This window comes from Rhamphochromis sp. 'chilingali' (genome assembly GCF_963969265.1).
Source record: "Rhamphochromis sp. 'chilingali' genome assembly, chromosome: 8".
In the NCBI taxonomy this organism is placed as follows: Eukaryota; Metazoa; Chordata; class Actinopteri; order Cichliformes; family Cichlidae; genus Rhamphochromis; species Rhamphochromis sp. 'chilingali'.
This window is the reverse complement of record NC_137935.1, coordinates 36,371,998-36,391,125: the sequence shown is the minus strand read 5'-3', so window position 1 is coordinate 36,391,125 and position 19,128 is coordinate 36,371,998. Positions and strand designations below refer to the sequence as shown.

Genomic DNA, 19,128 nt, shown 5'->3' with positions numbered 1-19,128 from the left:
GACTCTAAATTGCCCACAGGTGTGAATGTGAGTGTGTGAATAGTTGTCTGTCTCCCTGTGGCTGTATCCCAATTCAGGGTCTGCAGCCTTAAAGGCCGCATTTTAAGGGCGATTACATCACAGCGACGAGACGAAGGCTGTCCCAATTCGAAGGCTGCTCGAAATGCGGCCCTCAAATGCGTCCTTCATTTCCCTGAATTTTAAGGACGTGGCAGTGTAGACTTCGTGGCCCAACATATCCCAGAATGCATAGCGCAGCGGTGGGTGTGGATAATTTTGCCGAAAAAAAACGGCAGATGAGGGGCGCCCGAAGAGTAAACTTTTAAAAGTAAGTACTGAATATTATGTCGCTTATTTATGTGCAAATGTTCAATAACGAAGAACATTAAAACATTACTGTTGGCCACATGTCGGCAAAGTTATGTGACATTAATGACGTTTGTACTAACTTAAAGCCTTTACTTTAAAATATACGCCGTTCAATAGCTGACCTTAATCTTACAATGAGCTCATGTAGAAACAAACAAACAAATGAACAAAAGATTTTCTCCTTCGTTTCTGTCAAACAAAGCTGTATGAAACATTTCCAGCTGTTAGTATCATGGTTGCTAGGCAACCTGGGCAGCGCGACGGAGGCTAGACCCTCCCATTACACAAGCCTCGCACTTCCGGCCTTAGCAGTCTTTGAGTACGCGGCCCTTGTGGACCGTTAAGGCTGCATACTTTAAGGCTGCAGACCCTGAATTGGGATACAGCCATAGACTGGGGACCTGCCCAGGGTATACCCCGCCTCTCACCGTATGACAGGTAGAATAGACTCCTGCCACCCCTTGCGACCTGATAAGGAGAAACGGAAAAGGATGGATGGTGTGACAGCTATGTCCTAAATTCATTAAATCGTAAGAAAAAAAGGTGTGCATGACAAGTTGTTAATCGGACTTTGACTTTGTTGAAAACTAAATGGCTATCTATTAGCATTAAGTATTTTTGTTGGAGTAATGTAATTTGCATGGGTTGGATCAATTCAGTAAAATTAAGCTGGACTCAACTGCAGTGAAAAGGTTGGTTCGTCATTAATTCATTAAGTTGTTCTAAGTCAAGTACATTAGGTTGGAATGACAGAATTGCATAATGCTAAAATAACAAAATTTAACAACATGGAAATTTTTTCCATAATAATTTTTTTGTTCATTCAGATAGTTATTTGAATGAACATACAACCCCGTTTGAGCAAGGAAAAACTCGCTTTTAACAGGAAGAAACCGGCAGAACCAGGCACAAGAAGGGGCAGCATTCTGCTACAACAAGTCGGGGGTAAGTTGAGAGATAAAAGACATGCTGTGGAAGAGAGCCAGAGACTAATAACTCATAATTAAATGCAGAGTTGTGAGAAGGGGTGAGAGAAGGAGAAATGCTCAGTGCATCAGCAAAGGCTGACTCTTTATATCCTTCTTGAGCATATCCCTGAATCCTCTCTATTTTTTCCTCTTTTCCTGCTGCCTTGTATCCACAATTGTGTCCTGGAACATATCCAAACTACCTCAACCTTTCTAGCTTTGTCTCTAGTGCACTCGATCTGAGCTGTCCCTCTGATATACCCATTTTGAATCAGGTTCATTCTGGTCATTCCCAGATCTGACCATCTTCAACTGTGGCACCTCAAATTCCATCTCCTTTCTTTTTGATAGTACCATCATTTGCACACCCTATGTCATATTAGGTCTCTCTACCATCTTATAAACCTTTCCTTTCACTTACACAAGTGGGACAGAAAAGTGCTATTTTAAATGGTATGCCATTTAACACTGTTTGGATGGTTGACCCCAGGTAAACAAAGTCATTTAACTTCACCATATCTACTCCTTGATTGTTACAGCTGTCTTGTTTGGATTCACGCCTTCTTCTTTTCTTTTCTTTTTAAACCAAACTAACAAATGCAAAAACTACAGATCTGCTCGTATAGTTATATCTCTACTAAGATGTATATACACTTAGACTTTGTACTATTTATTTTATTTTATTTTATTTTATTTTATTTTTTAATATTCATATTTTGAACAATTGGTTCAAAATATGCTGCAAATCGTATTTTTATGTGTAAGGTATAAATTTGAATGACAGTAAAGCATGTCTATGTCTAGTGACGAAATAGAAGACAACAAAACAATGTCTTAACGATCATATGTTAACTGTAATTATGGTTTGTGTGTAGGGGGATTAATTTGTCAGTTGATTCTGTAAACTTATTTAACCTCCTAGTACCTTGCATCCACATAGGTGGACATCACATTTTGGGTTGTATAGACCAAAATCCTAAATTTTGCTCTACAAGGGCCTGATATTGACTTATACTGCCACTGTTCTATCAAAATGTAAAACATCCTCATATGTGGATCTCATTTTTCTCAGAAACAAAAATCAGGTAGATAAAAAAAAATAAAATCAGGTAATTCTTTGTTTTTGCTATTTGGGCTGATTTGTCCCAATCAGCTCAAATAGCAAAGAGAGGATTTAATTTTCTTTTAGCCTTAAATTAAACAAACAACATATGAAGCAAAAGAAAAGCAAAGACAAAACAAACAAATAAACAAATAAACAAAACAAATAAACAAGCTCCACCACAGTATAGTCACTTTCATATAAATAAGGACTGAGTGGTAACGTTTGCAGATTTACAAATTCTGAGACAAACAAATCAAAACACTATTACGAACAACATTACCGCCCTGGGTTAACCCTGTTTTCATCATTCTTATATTTGTTAAAAATTTGTTTTTTATATTTAATTTTAGACTGGTTTATATTGTTACTTTCTTTAATTTCTTCTGTTAGACTGTTCCATAATTTGTTTGCTGTTTTAAACGTCACCAAGTCTTGGAATTTAATAGCTTGCATTTTGAAAAATAGTCCATTTGTATGATCCCTGTACCTGCATTATTTATTAATCTGATGGCCCTTTTCTGTATTATCGTTGTTGTTTGTGTATTACTTTTGTATGTGTTTCCCCAGACCTCTACACAGTAGCTCATATACGGCAGTAGTAAAGCACAGTATAATATATGCAGTGCTTTCTGATCCAATATTTGCTTTGGTTTCCCCAGGACAGCAATACCCCCGTGCCAATTTCCCTCGAACATAAGTAATATGTGGTTTCCAACAGATCACACCAAGAAATTTTATTTCATTTACCCTTTCTAAATATACATTGTCAACACATATTTCTACTTTGATATTTTTCTTTTGGTTTCCAAACAACATAAATTTGGTTTCATCTAGATTCATCTAGATCATTTATTTATATCAAACCACTTCTTTAATATATTTTATAATTCCTGTGTGATCATCTCCAAAACCTGTGGCAATTCCACACCTGAACAAAATATATTTGTGTCATCTGCAAATATTACAAACTTTAAAATCTGCGAGACTCTGCAAATATCATTTATGTACATAATAAACATTTTTGGACCCAATACTGAACCTTGAGGTACTCCACAAGCAATATGCATCAAATTAAATTTATATTCATTTATTTGTACATATTGTACATATTGTATTCCCTAAATAGCTTTTTAACCAGTCCAAAACCACTTCCCTAAACCCGTACCTTTCCATTTTTTTAAATAGAATTTCATGATTAACAGTATCAAACGCCTTCTTTAGATCTAAGAAAACTCCGAGTGCGTACCTCTTATTATCTATACATTCTGTTATCCCTTCCATTAAGTCTATCAATGCCAAAGTTGTTGATCTGTTGTTTCTGAACCCATACTGACTATTTGTCAGCAATTCATGTTTTTCCACAAAGCTGTCAAATCTTTGTATGAAAAGTTTTTCCAGTATCTTAGAGAACTGGGAGAGTATTGACACTGGTCTATAATTTGTAAAATTATACTTTTCACCTGTTTTGTAAATTGGAATAACTTTAGCAACTTTCATTTTTTGTGGAAAAAACCCTTTTTGAAAAGACAAGTTGGATATATATTTCAATGGTTCTACTATACCCTCAATAACTCTTTTAACTCTTACCATATCAATATCATTCCAATCTGTACTGCTTTTGTTTTTAAGTCCTCTAACAATGTCATAAATCTCTTTCTCTTCCACTGCTCTTAAAAACATTGAGCTTCTATTCCTTTCAGTATCAATATTAAAGTCCCCACAAATAAACATTCCTTTCTGATTGAGATTTGTAAATAGGTTCTCCATACTATCCTTAAATACCTCGATCTTTGTTCCTGGTGTTCTGTATATACAACTGACAATTAGATTTTTCCTTTTTTCCATATTTATTCCTACTGTTAAACATTCCATCAATAACAGTCGTCATTCTTCCCACTCTTTTGTGCTTTAGGTTTTTATCAATGTAAAGTGCCACCCACCTCCTTTTTTGTTGCTCCTATCTAAATGAAGGAATTCATATCCATTTATTTCAAAGTCTTCTTCTTTTTCAGGAGTTATCCAGGTGTCCTATATGGCTATTATGGTCTTGAATGGCTCTTTAAACTGTGTTACTTTAAACTGTGTTTATGGATTGAAAGTTTGCATATAGGCTTCTACTATTAAAGTGAACAATTGTTATACCATTTTCTACCTTTATTTTCTTTTTAAATTGGTCATTTGTATAATAATTGCATTCATGTATCTTATTTTTAAAGAAATTACAATCAGGATCTATATTGCTGTCATACACCAATGTCCTATTGTCAATATCTAAATGAGTTGTTACTTGAAAAGTGTCAGGCATCCGAGTTGGTTGTGCAACTTTGACAAGTACCATCATATTTAGCACTGCTTTGTGTTCTGATTTATCAGTTATATTTTTCTAGTTCCGTCATCTTTCTAATGACTAGAACTTTTGGCTGTTCTGGTGTTCCATTTAATTTCATGAATATTTTACAATCTGATGTCCAAGTTGACTGTATTTTCTTCTGTTTTCTTAATATTCTTGCTTGTCTTGCAATGTCTGCATTTTTCTTGATTGGGTGTTCGTTTAAATAAACATTTGTTCCTTTCAGCTTTCTTCCTTGCTTGAGCAGTTTTTTTTTTTTTTGTTTTCTATTAACAAAACGTATGATAATGGCAGGTATTTGATTTTTGTTTTTCCTTGGAAGAAGATGGCATCCCTCAATATCTTTACTGTCCATTTCAATTCCCTTGCTTTTGAAAAAGGCCATTACCTGCTCTTCCAAGGAGCATAGCTCTTGCTCGGGGGGCTCCCCTCTCTCTGATGCTGCTACCCATGCATATGTCTGATGCCTAGTTTCCAGTCTAGTCAGTATCACATCATTTACTCTTGAATATTGTTACAGATCTGACACCCTTCCCTCCAGCATAGCAGTGTCTTTTTCCTAGCTAGGAATCTAGATCTGCCTTCTTAGTTCTTTAATGTCCTCCATTAAATTAAGTATCAGTTTTTGTTGTTTTGAAATAGTTGTAATAATTTCTTCTGACATAAAGTTTAGGGATTTCTTTATGTCCTCCAGTTCCTCCTCGTTGACGTTGCTCCTCTTAGGTGGCATCTTGTCGGTGTTAAGGCCCGTTAGTTGCGAAGCTCCAGTAGTGATTTTTGATATGGGCGACACGAGCGGTTGCCCGGGGCGGCATCGTGGTGGGGGGCGGCATCACGGGCATCGGCAAAAAATAAAAAATTGCTCGTACTCATGCTGCCCGACATCAGCCAGCGCATATTGGGAATGGCATAGGCACCGATCGGTTTTCTATCGCCCATTTGCTGGGAGTAAGGGTGCCCTCCGTTTGCGAGGTGCGCCTGCTGCTTGCGGCACAGTGAGGAGAGGGCGGGCCGGCGGGGGATTCTCTGGCTGGCTGGAGCAGCATCTAATAGCCAACTCGCAATAAAACAAAATAAAAACAAAACAACAAACACGAAAACACCAGACATCATGATAGAGACTTATAATTTGCACCGATGTTTTTTCGAAATTCTATATGCGAAAAGTGAGCGCGAGAGCCCTCGGTGCGCCTCCTTGCTGCTGAAGTCAAAGTAAACTTTATTGTCATCTCCACTACATACAGTACAGTATATAGAGAGACGAGACGACGAGGCTCCAGTTACAGCAGTGCAAGTAAACAAACAATAAATATAAGAAGAGTAAGAAAATAAATCTACACTTTAGGACTCGGGGTAAAGGGATCAATAACAATTTAAAATTTATAATTTACAGTTTGATGATTTAAAGTCTCACACACAAGGGGGGCTGTTTCCAACTAGAGCACATATCATTCATAATGATGTAAATCCAAGCCCATTATGCATTCATGATTTGAATCCTGGGTTGTGTGAAATCCCAGAAATAAACCCTAGACAAAGTGAATCTGTGAACTAAGGTGTAGGTCTATTAGGTTATGTTGTGGTGATCCTTGGGTTGGGGGATTTGTGTTCATACTGGAGTGCAAAATTAAAACCAATGTAAGATGGACAAGAAAAGTTCAAAGCCATCAGGTGCTCAGTTTAGAAAAAATAGAAAAGAAGAGGAGGAGAAACGAGCAAAAGATGCAGGTAAGCAGATGTGTGATTGGATAATGGCAGGTCATCCTGAAACAATCAGAATCAGAAAACTTTATTAATCCCTAAGGAAATTATGTGGGTTACAGTTGCTCCAAAAAGAAATGGTAAAAATAGTAACAGTAACAGACTTAACTCCAAACAATATATTATGTTACAGATTTTAATATTAATTAGTCATTGTGGGCGACCGTGGCTCAGGGGGTTGGGAAGCGTATCTGTAACCGGAAGGTCGCCGGTTCGATCCCCGGGCTCTCTGTCCTGGTCGTTGTGTCCTTGGGCAAGACACTTTACCCTACCGCCTACTGGTGTTGGCCAGAGGGGCCGATGGCGCGATATGGCAGCCTGGCTTCTGTCAGTCTGCCCCAGGGCAGCTGTGGCTACAACCGTAGCTTGCCTCTACCAGTGTGTGAATGAATAGTGGCATTGTAAAGCGCTTTGGGTGCCTTGAAAAGCGCTATATAAATCCAATCCATTATTATTGTCAATTGTTGATTTGTCCTGTTCTCATTGTGTGACGAATAATGATGGCTGTTTGGTAGCTCTTTGCATACAATCCATACTCTCTCTCTCTTCATATGTGTGTGTGTGTGTGTGTGTTTGTCTGGCGAAATTCAGTATGGTTCCGACAACAGCTTTATGGTAATGTATAATCCTTAATATGTTTTGTGTGTGTGTGTGGGGGGGGGGGGGGGGCGCCAGAGGGAGTGTTCGTCCGGGGCGCCAAACAGGCTAGGACCGCCATTGCGAAGCACCCTTGTGCACCCTGGTAGTTTGCCTCACTGGCTGTCGGTGGAGCGTGGCTCGGCCTGCCTCTGAGCTTTGTTTGTTGGTGGTTGAGCTTGGGAGGGCCAGGCGATTATCCTCACTGGCTGGTGCTGGTGGCTGACGTGTTCTGACAGCTAGCTTCGCCTGTTGATGGTGGAGCCCGGCCTGGCCTGGCAGCTAACTAATAAACTGTGCGGGCCATTCAGTGTCGTACTTTCCCTTGAGTGTATCATTACACTGCAGCTCCATCTGAATCTGCACAGGTGCACTTCAGCAAAGTCCGCTGACTTGGTTCAACATTACTTGGCAACAGGGAAAGTGAGGCAGGTTGCACTGGTGCATTTGTGACAGCTTCACTTGAAATGCCTTCACCGCATCATACATGCCATGTCCACGAACAGACAGATTTCCTTGCTGAGCTCAAAAACTATTGAGAACTTTTCCCCAACTCAGCCAACGGAACTCTGTATGATATGGAATGTCGGCAAACTCTGAATATATTTCCCACATAAGCTCAGATAAAATTTACGGTTTGCATTGCGGTGATCATTACATGCTCCATTTTTAGGACTTCACCACACAGCGTTTCCTGGTGTATGATGCAGTGATATGCTGTTAACTCACCGGTACAGTTTTCCTCCTGCATATTTACTCGCATCCTGCTGACTAGTCCGCTTTTTTCACCACACAACACCAGCGCTCCATCTGTTGTAAGTCCAACAAGTTTGTCCCAGGGCAGTTTCATGTCGGTTACCCTTTGACATACGTTTTAAAAAATGTCTTTTCCTGTCGTTGTCCCGTGCATCGATTTAATGTTCAATATTTCCTCTCCACGGATGAAGATGGCCAGATGTCCATCATGTCTGCACTTTCATCCACAGCAAGAGAGTATGCAATAAAGTTTTTGCTTCTTTCACACAACTGTGTTCTTAAATCAGTGGCCATCTCACAAACCCGATCAGCAATCGTATTTCTGCTCAGGCTCACAATTGCCAAAATCTGCGTTTTGTCTGGACACAAGACGTCGCACACCTTCATCATGCAGCTCTTCAGAGTGGTACCGGGCTGATTTTGGCTATCTCCTCTGCTACAATAAAACTTGCGTTCACAACTGCTTCACTTTGGGATTTTGCTCTGGTGAAAAAAGTCTGCTGAAATGTCACATTCTTCTTTAGCTCCTCCCCTTTGTGAGTGTGGACGCTTCATCTCTTTGCTCTTGAATGCTTTGCTTCTTATATTGATTTTTATTGATTTTTATGCTGATTTTTTCCCTTTTTTCCGTGTGAGCTTACCTGCGACTTCTGGACACTTGTAGATCATTAGGACTAGAGTGTTCTTAACAGAAACAGCAACATTTTATGGTTACCTTGTCCTCAGCGCTCCGTGTGTCTGTGGCCTAGACACAGCTGAAGCCTGATTACAGCGTCTGGGCACCGAGCAGCCTCAATAGCCTGGAAAGGTGCTAACCGCTAGGCTAACTAGCAACAAGATGCCTTCCCTCTCCACAGATGACTACCACAGCCTCCTGCAGAAGATTGCAGTACTGGAGACAAAAATTCATCGCTTAGAAGTAAACGTGGAGGTAAATGGACTGTGTGGAAATGAAACAACCTTGCCTTTGATTCAAAACAATGGCGATGAGCAAGCTAGTACACAGCTAAGGAGCACAGATAACATGACCAAGAAAGTAGACTCTGTGCATTATTATAAATCCTCAAGTGATAATCCCCCCTTAGACTGTCTTGGTGCAAAACCAAGACATAAATCATGTCTCCTGGAAGGGGGAGGACGTATCACAGGCAGGGCACAGCGAGCTGAAATCTCTGAAACCGACTGGCCTTCACTTCCTACGAGACAGAGAAGCTCTTCTACCCCTATATACGGGAGGAAACAGGACTGGACAACCGTGAATAGGAAGGTTAACAACAAACCTCCAAAACAACTGAATGTGAAACTGCAGAACAGATTTGCTCCACTATCAAAGGACCCTGGATCTATATCGGACAACCATCCATCTAAAAGCAGCGAAATAAGGTCTGAAAATCTGTTGAAAAGTGAAAGGCCACAGGGAAAGCTAAAGGCTAGGCCTGAAACTCTGATTGTGGGTGACTCTGCCGTAAAGGATGTACAAAGGATGTGCGGTAAGAACACTAAAGTCCTCTGCTTTCCGATATGGTCAACAACCTGAAGGAGAGAATTCTTCAAATTGCAGATGAATATCCAACTGTGACAAACATTGTTCTGCATACAGGGTCAAACGATGTGTCCAAACAACAGTCGGAGGTTCTGAAACGGGACTTTACTGGATTATTAAATACTGTAAACTCTCTGAATGCAGCTGTATTCATCAGTGGACCTGTACCGCCGGTCAGAGGAGGAGACGAGAGATTCAGCAGGTTGTTTACACTGAATAAATGGCTTATATCAGCATGTGCTGACCACTCAGTGCACTTTATCGACAACTTTAATATTTTTTGGGAACACAGGCATCTGTTCAAAGCAAATGGATTTAATTTTAACAAGTCAGGGGTGAAACTGTTCACCTCCAACTTGTTTTATTCCATACGTCATCCATCCGTGCTTGGTGCCAAGGCTGAGATAAACGAGGAGTTATCTCATAAAGAGGAACAAACAGTACTCCAAGAACAGACAAAGCCCAGCAGAAACCTTGAGGAGGAGCTCCATTTGCCCCCACCCGGGAAGAGCCTCAGAAAGGAGAGACATCTAAGGCAAGAAGAGGGGTCCCTATTTGCCTCCAACTCTCTCAACAACACCAACGACCAGGACAAGGGACCACGACCTTCCCCAGTCCCCCAAACCCCTGACAGGCCATCACCCTCCTCCCCCTCCCTTTCTCCCTCCTCCCCACACCTGAAATTCACTGAGGAGATGATGGAGCGGGTCAATGCTGGGCTCAGATCTACCCCCCGTCCCAATCCCTTTTTGTCCCCCATAAACCCCCCACCAGAGCGGCCAAAGGTTCGCCATCGAGCCCCACCCTCAACAGAGCAATCGAAGTCACATTGCCCAGCCTCGCCCCCCTTAGTTCCTCTTCATGCCCTGTCTCCGCAGTCTGATGCGTGATGTGTGAAGGGTCCGGGCTGTGAGGATTATGGCAGTGATGACTTTTCCCAGGAGAAGCTGGGACCCTGTTTACTAGAAGGTTTTAAAATTTCTGTACTTTTAGGTGACAGGAGACATGTGGCCTGGTCAAAACACAGAGAGCTGCACTCTAAAAGATCTTTAAACATAGTAAACATACCTTGTGTGCCACAGACTGCTCCCAAACACGAGGGGACAAGTAATACCTCTAAAACACTTAAGTTGGCTTTATTAAACATTAGATCTCTAGCTGGGAAAACATTTTTAATTAATGATTTAATCACTGAGCACAGCCTTGATTTTATGTTTTTAACTGAAACTTGGTTGGACCAAAGTAACAGTGGAGCTGTTCTCATCGAGACGACCCCTCCTAACTACAGTTTTATCAGTGAGGTCAGGGCGAGCAGGAGAGGAGGAGGGGTTGCTGTCTTATTTAATGAATCATTTCAATGTAAGCAGCTATCTCCTGGAAGTTTTCAGTCTTTTGAATATGTGGCTTTACAGCTGAAGGCCCCATCCAAAGTTGTGTTTCTTAATGTTTACAGGCCTCCCAAATACTGCACAGACTTTTTTAATGACCTCAGTGAACTGCTGTCTGTGATTTGTGTTGATTTTGACTGTGTAATTATTGCTGGGGATTTTAACATTCATGTGGACAACCCTCAGGACAAAGGAACTAAAGACCTGAGTAACACTCTGGGCAACTTTGGGCTGACTCAGCATGTAACAGAGGCCACACATAACAGAGGACACACTCTTGACCTACTGATCTCCAAAGGCCTGAGCATTTCAAAGGTTACTGTGTCTGATGTGGGCGTGTCTGATCATTACTGTGTTTTCTTTGAAAGTAAAATCTCAGCCCACACAAATATATCAACAACAGTGATCACAAAACGGTGTATAACTGAACACAGTAGTGCAATTTTTAACCAGGTCTTCCCATTAACACCTGACCTGTCCAGAGGGTCAGTCAATGAGCTCGTCAATAGCTTCAATGCTAACATGTTAAATGTAATGGACACTATTGCTCCCATTAAGGTGAAGGTTATCTCTGGAAGGAAAAAGTCTCCATGGAGAAACTCCACACTGGTGAAAAAAGAAAAAAGAGAGTGTAGGAAAGCTGAGCGCAGATGGAGAAAAACAAACCTCCAGGTTCATTATGACATTTATAAAGAGAAACTTCACAATTATAATTTACAACTGAGGAATGCAAGGAGGTCCTACTTCTCTGACATCATCACTAAAAACAGCCATAATGCTCGGGTCTTATTTTCTACAGTTGACAGGCTAACAAACCCTCCTGTGTCAGTGGCAGCTGAACTTCATTCGACCATGGCCTGCAATGACTTTGCCAAATTCTTCACTGAAAAAATCCAAAAAATTAGACAAGCAATTGGTACATCAACAGCAGATCCAGGATATGTACTGTGTCCACCAAAAAACTGTTTAAACACCATGAAACAGTTTCAACCTATTAACAGCAAAGACCTGGAGGACATCTTAGGTCAACTGAACTCCTCCTCCTGCTGTTTAGATGTCCTGCCAACAAGTTTTTTCAAAAAGGTCTCAAAGACTTTAGAGTCAGACCTGTTACAGATCGTCAACTTTTCTTTATTATCAGGTGTGTTTCCAGAATCACTAAAAACTGCTGTAATCAAACCTATACTGAAAAAGGACAATCTTGACAAGACACAAATGAACAACTACAGGCCGATCTCAAATCTCCCGTTTTTAAGTAAGATCATTGAAAAAGCAGTTTCTCAACAGCTCAGTTACTTCTTAAAACAGAATAATTGCTACGATGCCTTCCAGTCAGGTTTTAGACAGAACCACAGCACTGAAACCGCTCTGACCAAAGTGTTTAATGACATATGTCTGAATACAGACAGTGGAAAAATGTCAGTCCTAGTTTTACTGGATCTCAGTGCAGCATTTGATACAGTTGACCACAACATATTACTCAAACGACTGGAGAACTGGACAGGTCTTTCAGGAACTGTACTAAACTGGTTCAAAACATACGTAGAAAACAGGAAATACTTTGTATCAATAGGTAACTTCACATCTGAGCAGACAAGTATCACATGTGGAGTTCCCCAAGGTTCCATCTTGGGACCCCTTCTGTTTAACATCTACATGCTCCCACTGGCACAGATTATAAACAACAACAAAATAAACTATCACAGCTATGCAGATGACACACAAATATATATCACAATGTCACCAGGAGACCGAGGCCCTGTACAGGCTCTTGGTAAATGCATTGAGGAAATCAATGACTGGTTGTGCCACAATTTTCTCCAGCTAAACAAAAACAAAACTGAGGTAATAGTCTTTGGCGCCAAAGAAAAACGATTACAGGTCACCAGAGAACTTCAATCTATACATCTAAAAACCACAAACCAGGCGAGAAATTTGGGTGTAGTGATGGATGCAGACCTAAACTTAGAAAAACACATTAAGACAATAACAAAGTCAGCTTACTATCACCTCAAGAATATATCAAGGATAAAAGATCTGATGTCTCAACAGGACCTGGAAAAACTAGTCCATGCATTCATCTTTAGTAGGCTTGATTACTGTAACAGCATCTTTACAGGTCTACCTAAAAAATCAGTCAGACAACTACAGCTCATTCAGAACTCTGCTGCTCGAGTCCTCACTAAGACCAAAAAAGTGGACCACATCAGTCCAGCTCTGAGGTCCTTACACTGGCTGCCTGTCCGTCAGAGGATAGACTTTAAAGTTCTGATGCTGGCCTATAAAGCTCTGAATGGTTTAGGACCAAAATACATCAATGACCTCCTGACCCAGTATGAACCATCCAGATCCCTCAGGTCATCTGGATCCGGTCTTTTATCAGTTCCCAGAGTCAGAACCAGACACGGAGAAGCTGCATTCAGCTTTTATGCTCCTTATATCTGGAACAAACTCCCAGAAAGCCTCAGATCAGCTGAAACACTCAGTTTATTTAAATCCAGGTTGAAGACTCACCTGTTCTCAGCTGCATTTGAATAAAGCACCAAATCCACACTTTAAGCTTAAATTTCAAAACTTACATTTAACTACTGATTTTATCTACTGTTCTGATTTTATCTGTTTTGATTTTATATACTGTTTTGTTTGTTTGTTTGTTTGTTTGTTAATTAGTTAGTTAGTTTATTTGCTTGTTTTAATCAATTTTAAATCATGCTTTTTATTTGTTCTTGTTTCTAATGTCTCTGTAAAGCACTTTGAATCACCTTGTTGTTGAATTGTGCTATACAAATAAACTTGCCTTGCCTTACTTTCTTTAGTTTCTGCTCTGCATTTAGGTTTTTCAGCTTATCCTGACTTTTTGTCTTGTAGTGCGTCTTAAATGAAATTCCTTAATTACAGCCACATTAGCTCCACCAATAAGACACACGAGATTTCCAGCAATGTCTGTAAACATATATTCAGTCACCCACTGGCGCTGAAAGGCTCTGCTTTCAGAATCAACTTTTCTCTTCGCCATTGTGAGCGGCTAGCTTCGCAATAACAGAAGTTTGACTTGATTGACGCGGGAATGTTCCCAGTTAGTCCAGCGTTCAGCAAGGAGGGTGCAGCGCTGCATTATTGGATCTGTAGTTAGTATATTATTAGCGCCTCATATCACCGGGCCATGCATAACACTAATAGTACATCTACATAAAATTATCTCGCAGGCCGGATATAAATGTACGCCGTATGTATAAATGTACATGTAATTCTTTGTTTTTACATTCATCAGGTCCCAATCAGCCCAAATAGCAAAGAGAAATTAAAAATGCATGCCATGAAAGATTTCGGGTTTTAGGAGATTAAATTAAGAAAGTATACTTTTATATTTTTTTAAACTTTATATTTAAGTTTATAACTGACATTTATGCAAAATGATGAAGTAAATGCAGAATAAACGCAAATAATTTATGCTTAAATTCAAAAAGAATTTGAATAGTTTTCTTCAATAAAACTTTTTAAAAAACCTATATACTAATGGGTACGTATACACTATATAATATATATATATTAGTTCTGAAAAACAACTGAAATGTTTAATCAGATTCATCACTGTGGATTAATTTTGATTTATCACAATTAAAAATAATTAATTTTTATTCTATATTAATCACATTTCATTTTGCATGAGCAAACAGACTCAAGAAAAAAGGGAAAATATACGCACTTAACATGTTTATTGAACATCTTGAACATTCATGTTAACAAAAAACTCTGTAAACATTTATCCACTCTCTCGCTTTCATTGTTGGGGAGGCACTTCATGTCCTTTAAACGAGGAACCAAAGCTATGCAAAGCGCGTGTTCTTATAGGTCTACAGTTTGTTGCAATATACTTGGCAATTGTGTCAGTCATTCTCTCCAAGGTAGACTTAGTGAGTCCCCGATGCTCCGTGAGTGGTTTGTCGCAAACCGGTTGACGCGTTAGCCAAAGTCCTAGCAGCATCCCCGGCTAACATATGCTTCACTTCAATGTGATATTTTAAGCTGGAAGTGCTTCGGTGCAAATAAAATTTCTTCCTGCACAATGTGTATCATACTTTATGTTGGTCAACTGTTCCATCTTGTTATTTTTTTAATACTCAAATCTCATCTTCCACATTGAGTTGATTGGTTCAGCTGCCCGTCACTACCAGATCAACTGTGAAGGTAACTCTACTTGGACAAACTGCACAAAATGCGTTGACGGATACATTTCAGGGATTTCGAGTCATTCTGCACTCCAGATGCGTTAATCGCGTTGACCGTGATGGCGGATTAATTTGCGCATTAATTTTGACAGCACTAATCTATCTATCTATCTATCTATCTATAGAGAGAGATTAATTTAGTGAGTTGATTCTAATAGACTATATGCGCCTTAGCATATGCTAATTCCAGTGGGGAGACTCCTGTAGAGCGCTGCGTTTCCGCTGTGATGTTTGTGCATTGTTTATGGTCGGGTTTTCCAAAACAAGTCAACCACGGGTTGACAGGTGTTATGTTCTAAAATGAACCAGCGATAGGTGAAATCCGCAAAGTAGCCAACTTTATTTTTTACAATTATCATAAATGTTTTAAGGCTGTAAACCCCCTCACTGCATACTTCACACTTTTCTCATACAGGCATGAACATTTTCACATGTTTCTCTCTTTTTTTTAAACACTCTCAAAGTTCAAACCTTTGTAGAAAAATAAGTCCAGTATTACAGAATGAAACCAAAGATCAAACCCTGTTTTCATTTCCAGAACATGGCGATAGAGCAGCTGTGAGAGAATTCAACATCAATTAATCATTAATGAATCAGTGAATCAGAAGTCCAACTTTTTGTGTGATGATTAACATCTTTCTCTGCCTTTTGGGTGCTATCGCAGGTGCCTTTGTTGGGAAGAGAACTTGCAAACATACAGTACAGCACTTCAGAGACACACTGCTAGTGATCAATGTATTGATTCTGTACTGTACAGGAGAGACAGGACAGAGATCGACAATGGTCCACAGCCAATCAGGACACGCAGAATGCGTTGTAAAAAAAAAAACCCAAAAAACCACGCAAAGTTGCACTAAAAAATCCGCGAAACAGTGCAGTGAACCATGTTGTAGCGAGGGACCACTGTAATTTTGAACATACCCTTCATAAATACTAATATATAGAGACTCTTACTGGAAATCATTCATTTTTTTTATATCATGTGGCTTTTTCACAGTTTGTTGACATGCTGTGTAGGTGTGTACTTGACTAGCTGCTATCAACATAACGGTGGAAACCTTTGACTATTGTTCACCTGTAGTTTGAATGCTGGACATTTGCCTGTTTAAATCATGAGAACTGTCACTACACAGTGATGTGCTGAATGTGGATGATGTGTCTTCTGATTTTGTAATGCAGTTCTGATTGTGTTGAGTGATGTAAACAACCAATTGATCTACACTCTTCAAGCGTCAAAATTTATTGAGTGTTCCCACCTTCTGCTCTTTCCGTTTTCGTATTTTGGACATGATTTTTGAGTCCATCTTCGGAGTAGCAATTGACCGCAAAATAAAGCTACCGGAAACTCTACATCTGGACTTAAAACAGGAAGTTTGCATTTTCTCGTGCATAGGGGATATTGGCAATGTCAGTCAGTAGGTCAGTGGTTCCCAAACTTTTTTTGGTAAGCCCCCCTTTGTTATACAAAGGGGAGGATGTGTTTGTGCCATCCTCCCCTTTGTTTGTGCCCCCCCGTAAATAACTGTACGTAATTAAAAGTGAATAAAGTGTCGGCAGTATAAAAAGAGTGTAGAGTAGTTTCTGTTTATGTGTGTGGGAAATGGTCTTATCAGAGTTGGAGAGCTGGAGTTAAAATGCAGAGTGGGACAAATGAACAGCAGGGTGAGAGCACACAGCCCTGGGGGGAGCCAGTGGAGGTGGAATGGAGACCAGAAAGAGAGTTGTTGACCCGAACTTTCTGAGTCCTGTTAGTCAAAAGGTCCAATATCCACAGGATTAGCTGATCATCCAGGCGAAATCGGGAGGAAAGTTTAGTGGCCAGGATATGAGGCTGCAGACTGTTTAAGGCTGATAAAAAATCAGCAAACAGAAGTCTGGCGGAGGAGTCAGGGACCTCCAGATGTTTGTGGATGGAGTCCAAGATGAAGATTTTTGCATCATCGACGCCTCTGCGTGCACGGTAAGCAAACTGAAATGGGTCCATCAGGGGGTCAGTTGATCTTACTATGTGCTGCCTGCAAGAACTTGAAAAGGAAAAAGCCATTGACCCCTTCATACCTGTCTGTAAACTGTTCTGTTTGAACTGAACGATCAACTGAATCCATTATTGCATTTTGCATTTCATTATTGCCTATTAATTCAGAAGTTTAGTGTTTTTCACTGAAATTTTCGACATCATGTCATCTGTGCTAGTCATCTGCGTGCACACATAGTACATATTCTTATCTGTCATCAGCAAATACCCAAACATTGCCCACCAGGCTAATCTGTCTCAAGAATTAAGGAGTGCACAAGGAGGGAGATAACCATGGCCTTAACTCTATTTGTCACAGCTTGGTTGGCCGTTGTGTTTGAGATGTGGACCAAAACGCAGACAAGGGTATAACAAGGGCAGACAAAGCATAACAACAAGCGAGCCGTTTATTTGGGCTAATGTCAAAACAAAAACAAAGCAAGGCAAACTGGAGAAAAAAATAACCTGAAACCTAAACTGAGAAAAACTAAAACTAAAACATGGAAACTGTGAAATTAACATGGCTGAACAGGAACATGAAAAACTACTACGTGAGATAATTAGAACATGAACCTGAGACCTGAAGAGCTGAGACTCATGGAAACATGTAGCGGGACAAACAGACGACCCAACAATGAACAGAGGATGACAGAGGACTTAAATACACAGAAGGATAATGAGGGAAGTGCACTGGCTGCAGTGTTCCCGAGCCGCTGGGAATCTCTTTTCCCGACGTAAGTGGTGGCGGTGGTAATAATCTTATGCAGCGTGATGACTGAGAGAAGTGGCAAAGGTGGCAGAAATGCGGACCCAGGCCGAGAAACCAGATTTTCCAGCACTTGAGGGTCATGCATGGCCGATGTTATTGGTCTGACATTTTCAGTGTTGGGGAATTGTGGGTGCCAATGTGATATAAGTCTTGATCTGATCCCTCGATACATACACACAGGATGCAGAGTTTCCAGCTCAGGATAACTCTTTATTATTCACTTTACGCAATAGTTGTGCGGTTACTTGCCCAATAGAAGCTGTCAGCTTCTATTCTGCTGCCACATACACCGGCTCCAGCGTACACTTGTTTAAAATGGGGAGGTATAATTGGTTGATGTCTGCCAGCTGTGTCAGTGAGGCTTCCCTGGCACTGCTCCCTGCTCCCTCAACCCCCCGTGCCACCCCTTCCCCTACACCTCATCGCCACAACACGCCACAATACAGTCCTCTGTTCTATCTATAGAGCACTTTCTCTCTCTCTCACATTGACACACACACACACACACACACACACACACACACACACACACACACACACACACACACACAGGGGTAATTTGGGCATCACTGAGTCATAACCACAATGACATGGAAGTCATAGAAGGCAAATTAAAAACTGTGAATTTGAACTAGAACTGAGAGGGATCAACCATCTAAAGCAGAAATCTTTGCATACTTACGTGAACAGACAAAATAAAGTTGAAGAGTAAACAAGTTTCTCTGTTTTTGTATGCTTGCACCACGTGAAACCACTATCTACAGTCCAGCAAAGCTTCTGCATTACAGAATAAAGAAAAATGAGCAATCAGTGTTCTGTTGAATTGTTGAATTCTATTTTATCTTCTTCGCCTACCCTAAAAGAATCGGAATTTAAATCTATATCCTGCCAACGGCGAGATGCCAAACTCTTGTAACAGAAAGATAATTTCTATGCTATTCTATTCTATTCTATTCTATTCTAATTGTTCACATGGTTACCCTTTCACACACCTTTGTTACAAAAAAAACCCCCAAAACACAACTTTTACCTTATATTAGTTTCAAAAATCTATATAATCTGGTAAAAAGGCAGTAATTTACTCTGTGTGCACCAGAGTTTCAGTTGCGAGCCCGTAATTCTCCCAGCTCCTTTCTTTGTGCTTCACATCTGTCAGCCTCTGTCTCTGTGGACGTGAAGGCAAAGTAGGTTAGGCAGGAGGAGCTGGAGGAAGCAGACACAAACTAATAGAGACAGACAG

General features: G+C 40.3%; 1 protein-coding gene across 1 annotated transcript; it reads left to right on the top strand.

Moving 5' to 3' along the window:
- Positions 1–8,591: 8,591 nt before the first annotated feature.
- LOC308401603 (uncharacterized protein) lies at positions 8,592–19,065 on the top strand (the record flags this gene model as incomplete). The annotated part of the gene is made up of 3 exons (XM_080889873.1): positions 8,592–9,435; positions 9,546–10,273; positions 19,045–19,065. The coding sequence occupies exons 1-3, from the start codon at positions 8,784–8,786 to the stop codon at positions 19,063–19,065; spliced, it is 1,401 nt and encodes a 466-aa protein (XP_080745999.1). The 5' UTR covers positions 8,592–8,783.
- Between the last annotated feature and the right edge of the window lie 63 nt (positions 19,066–19,128).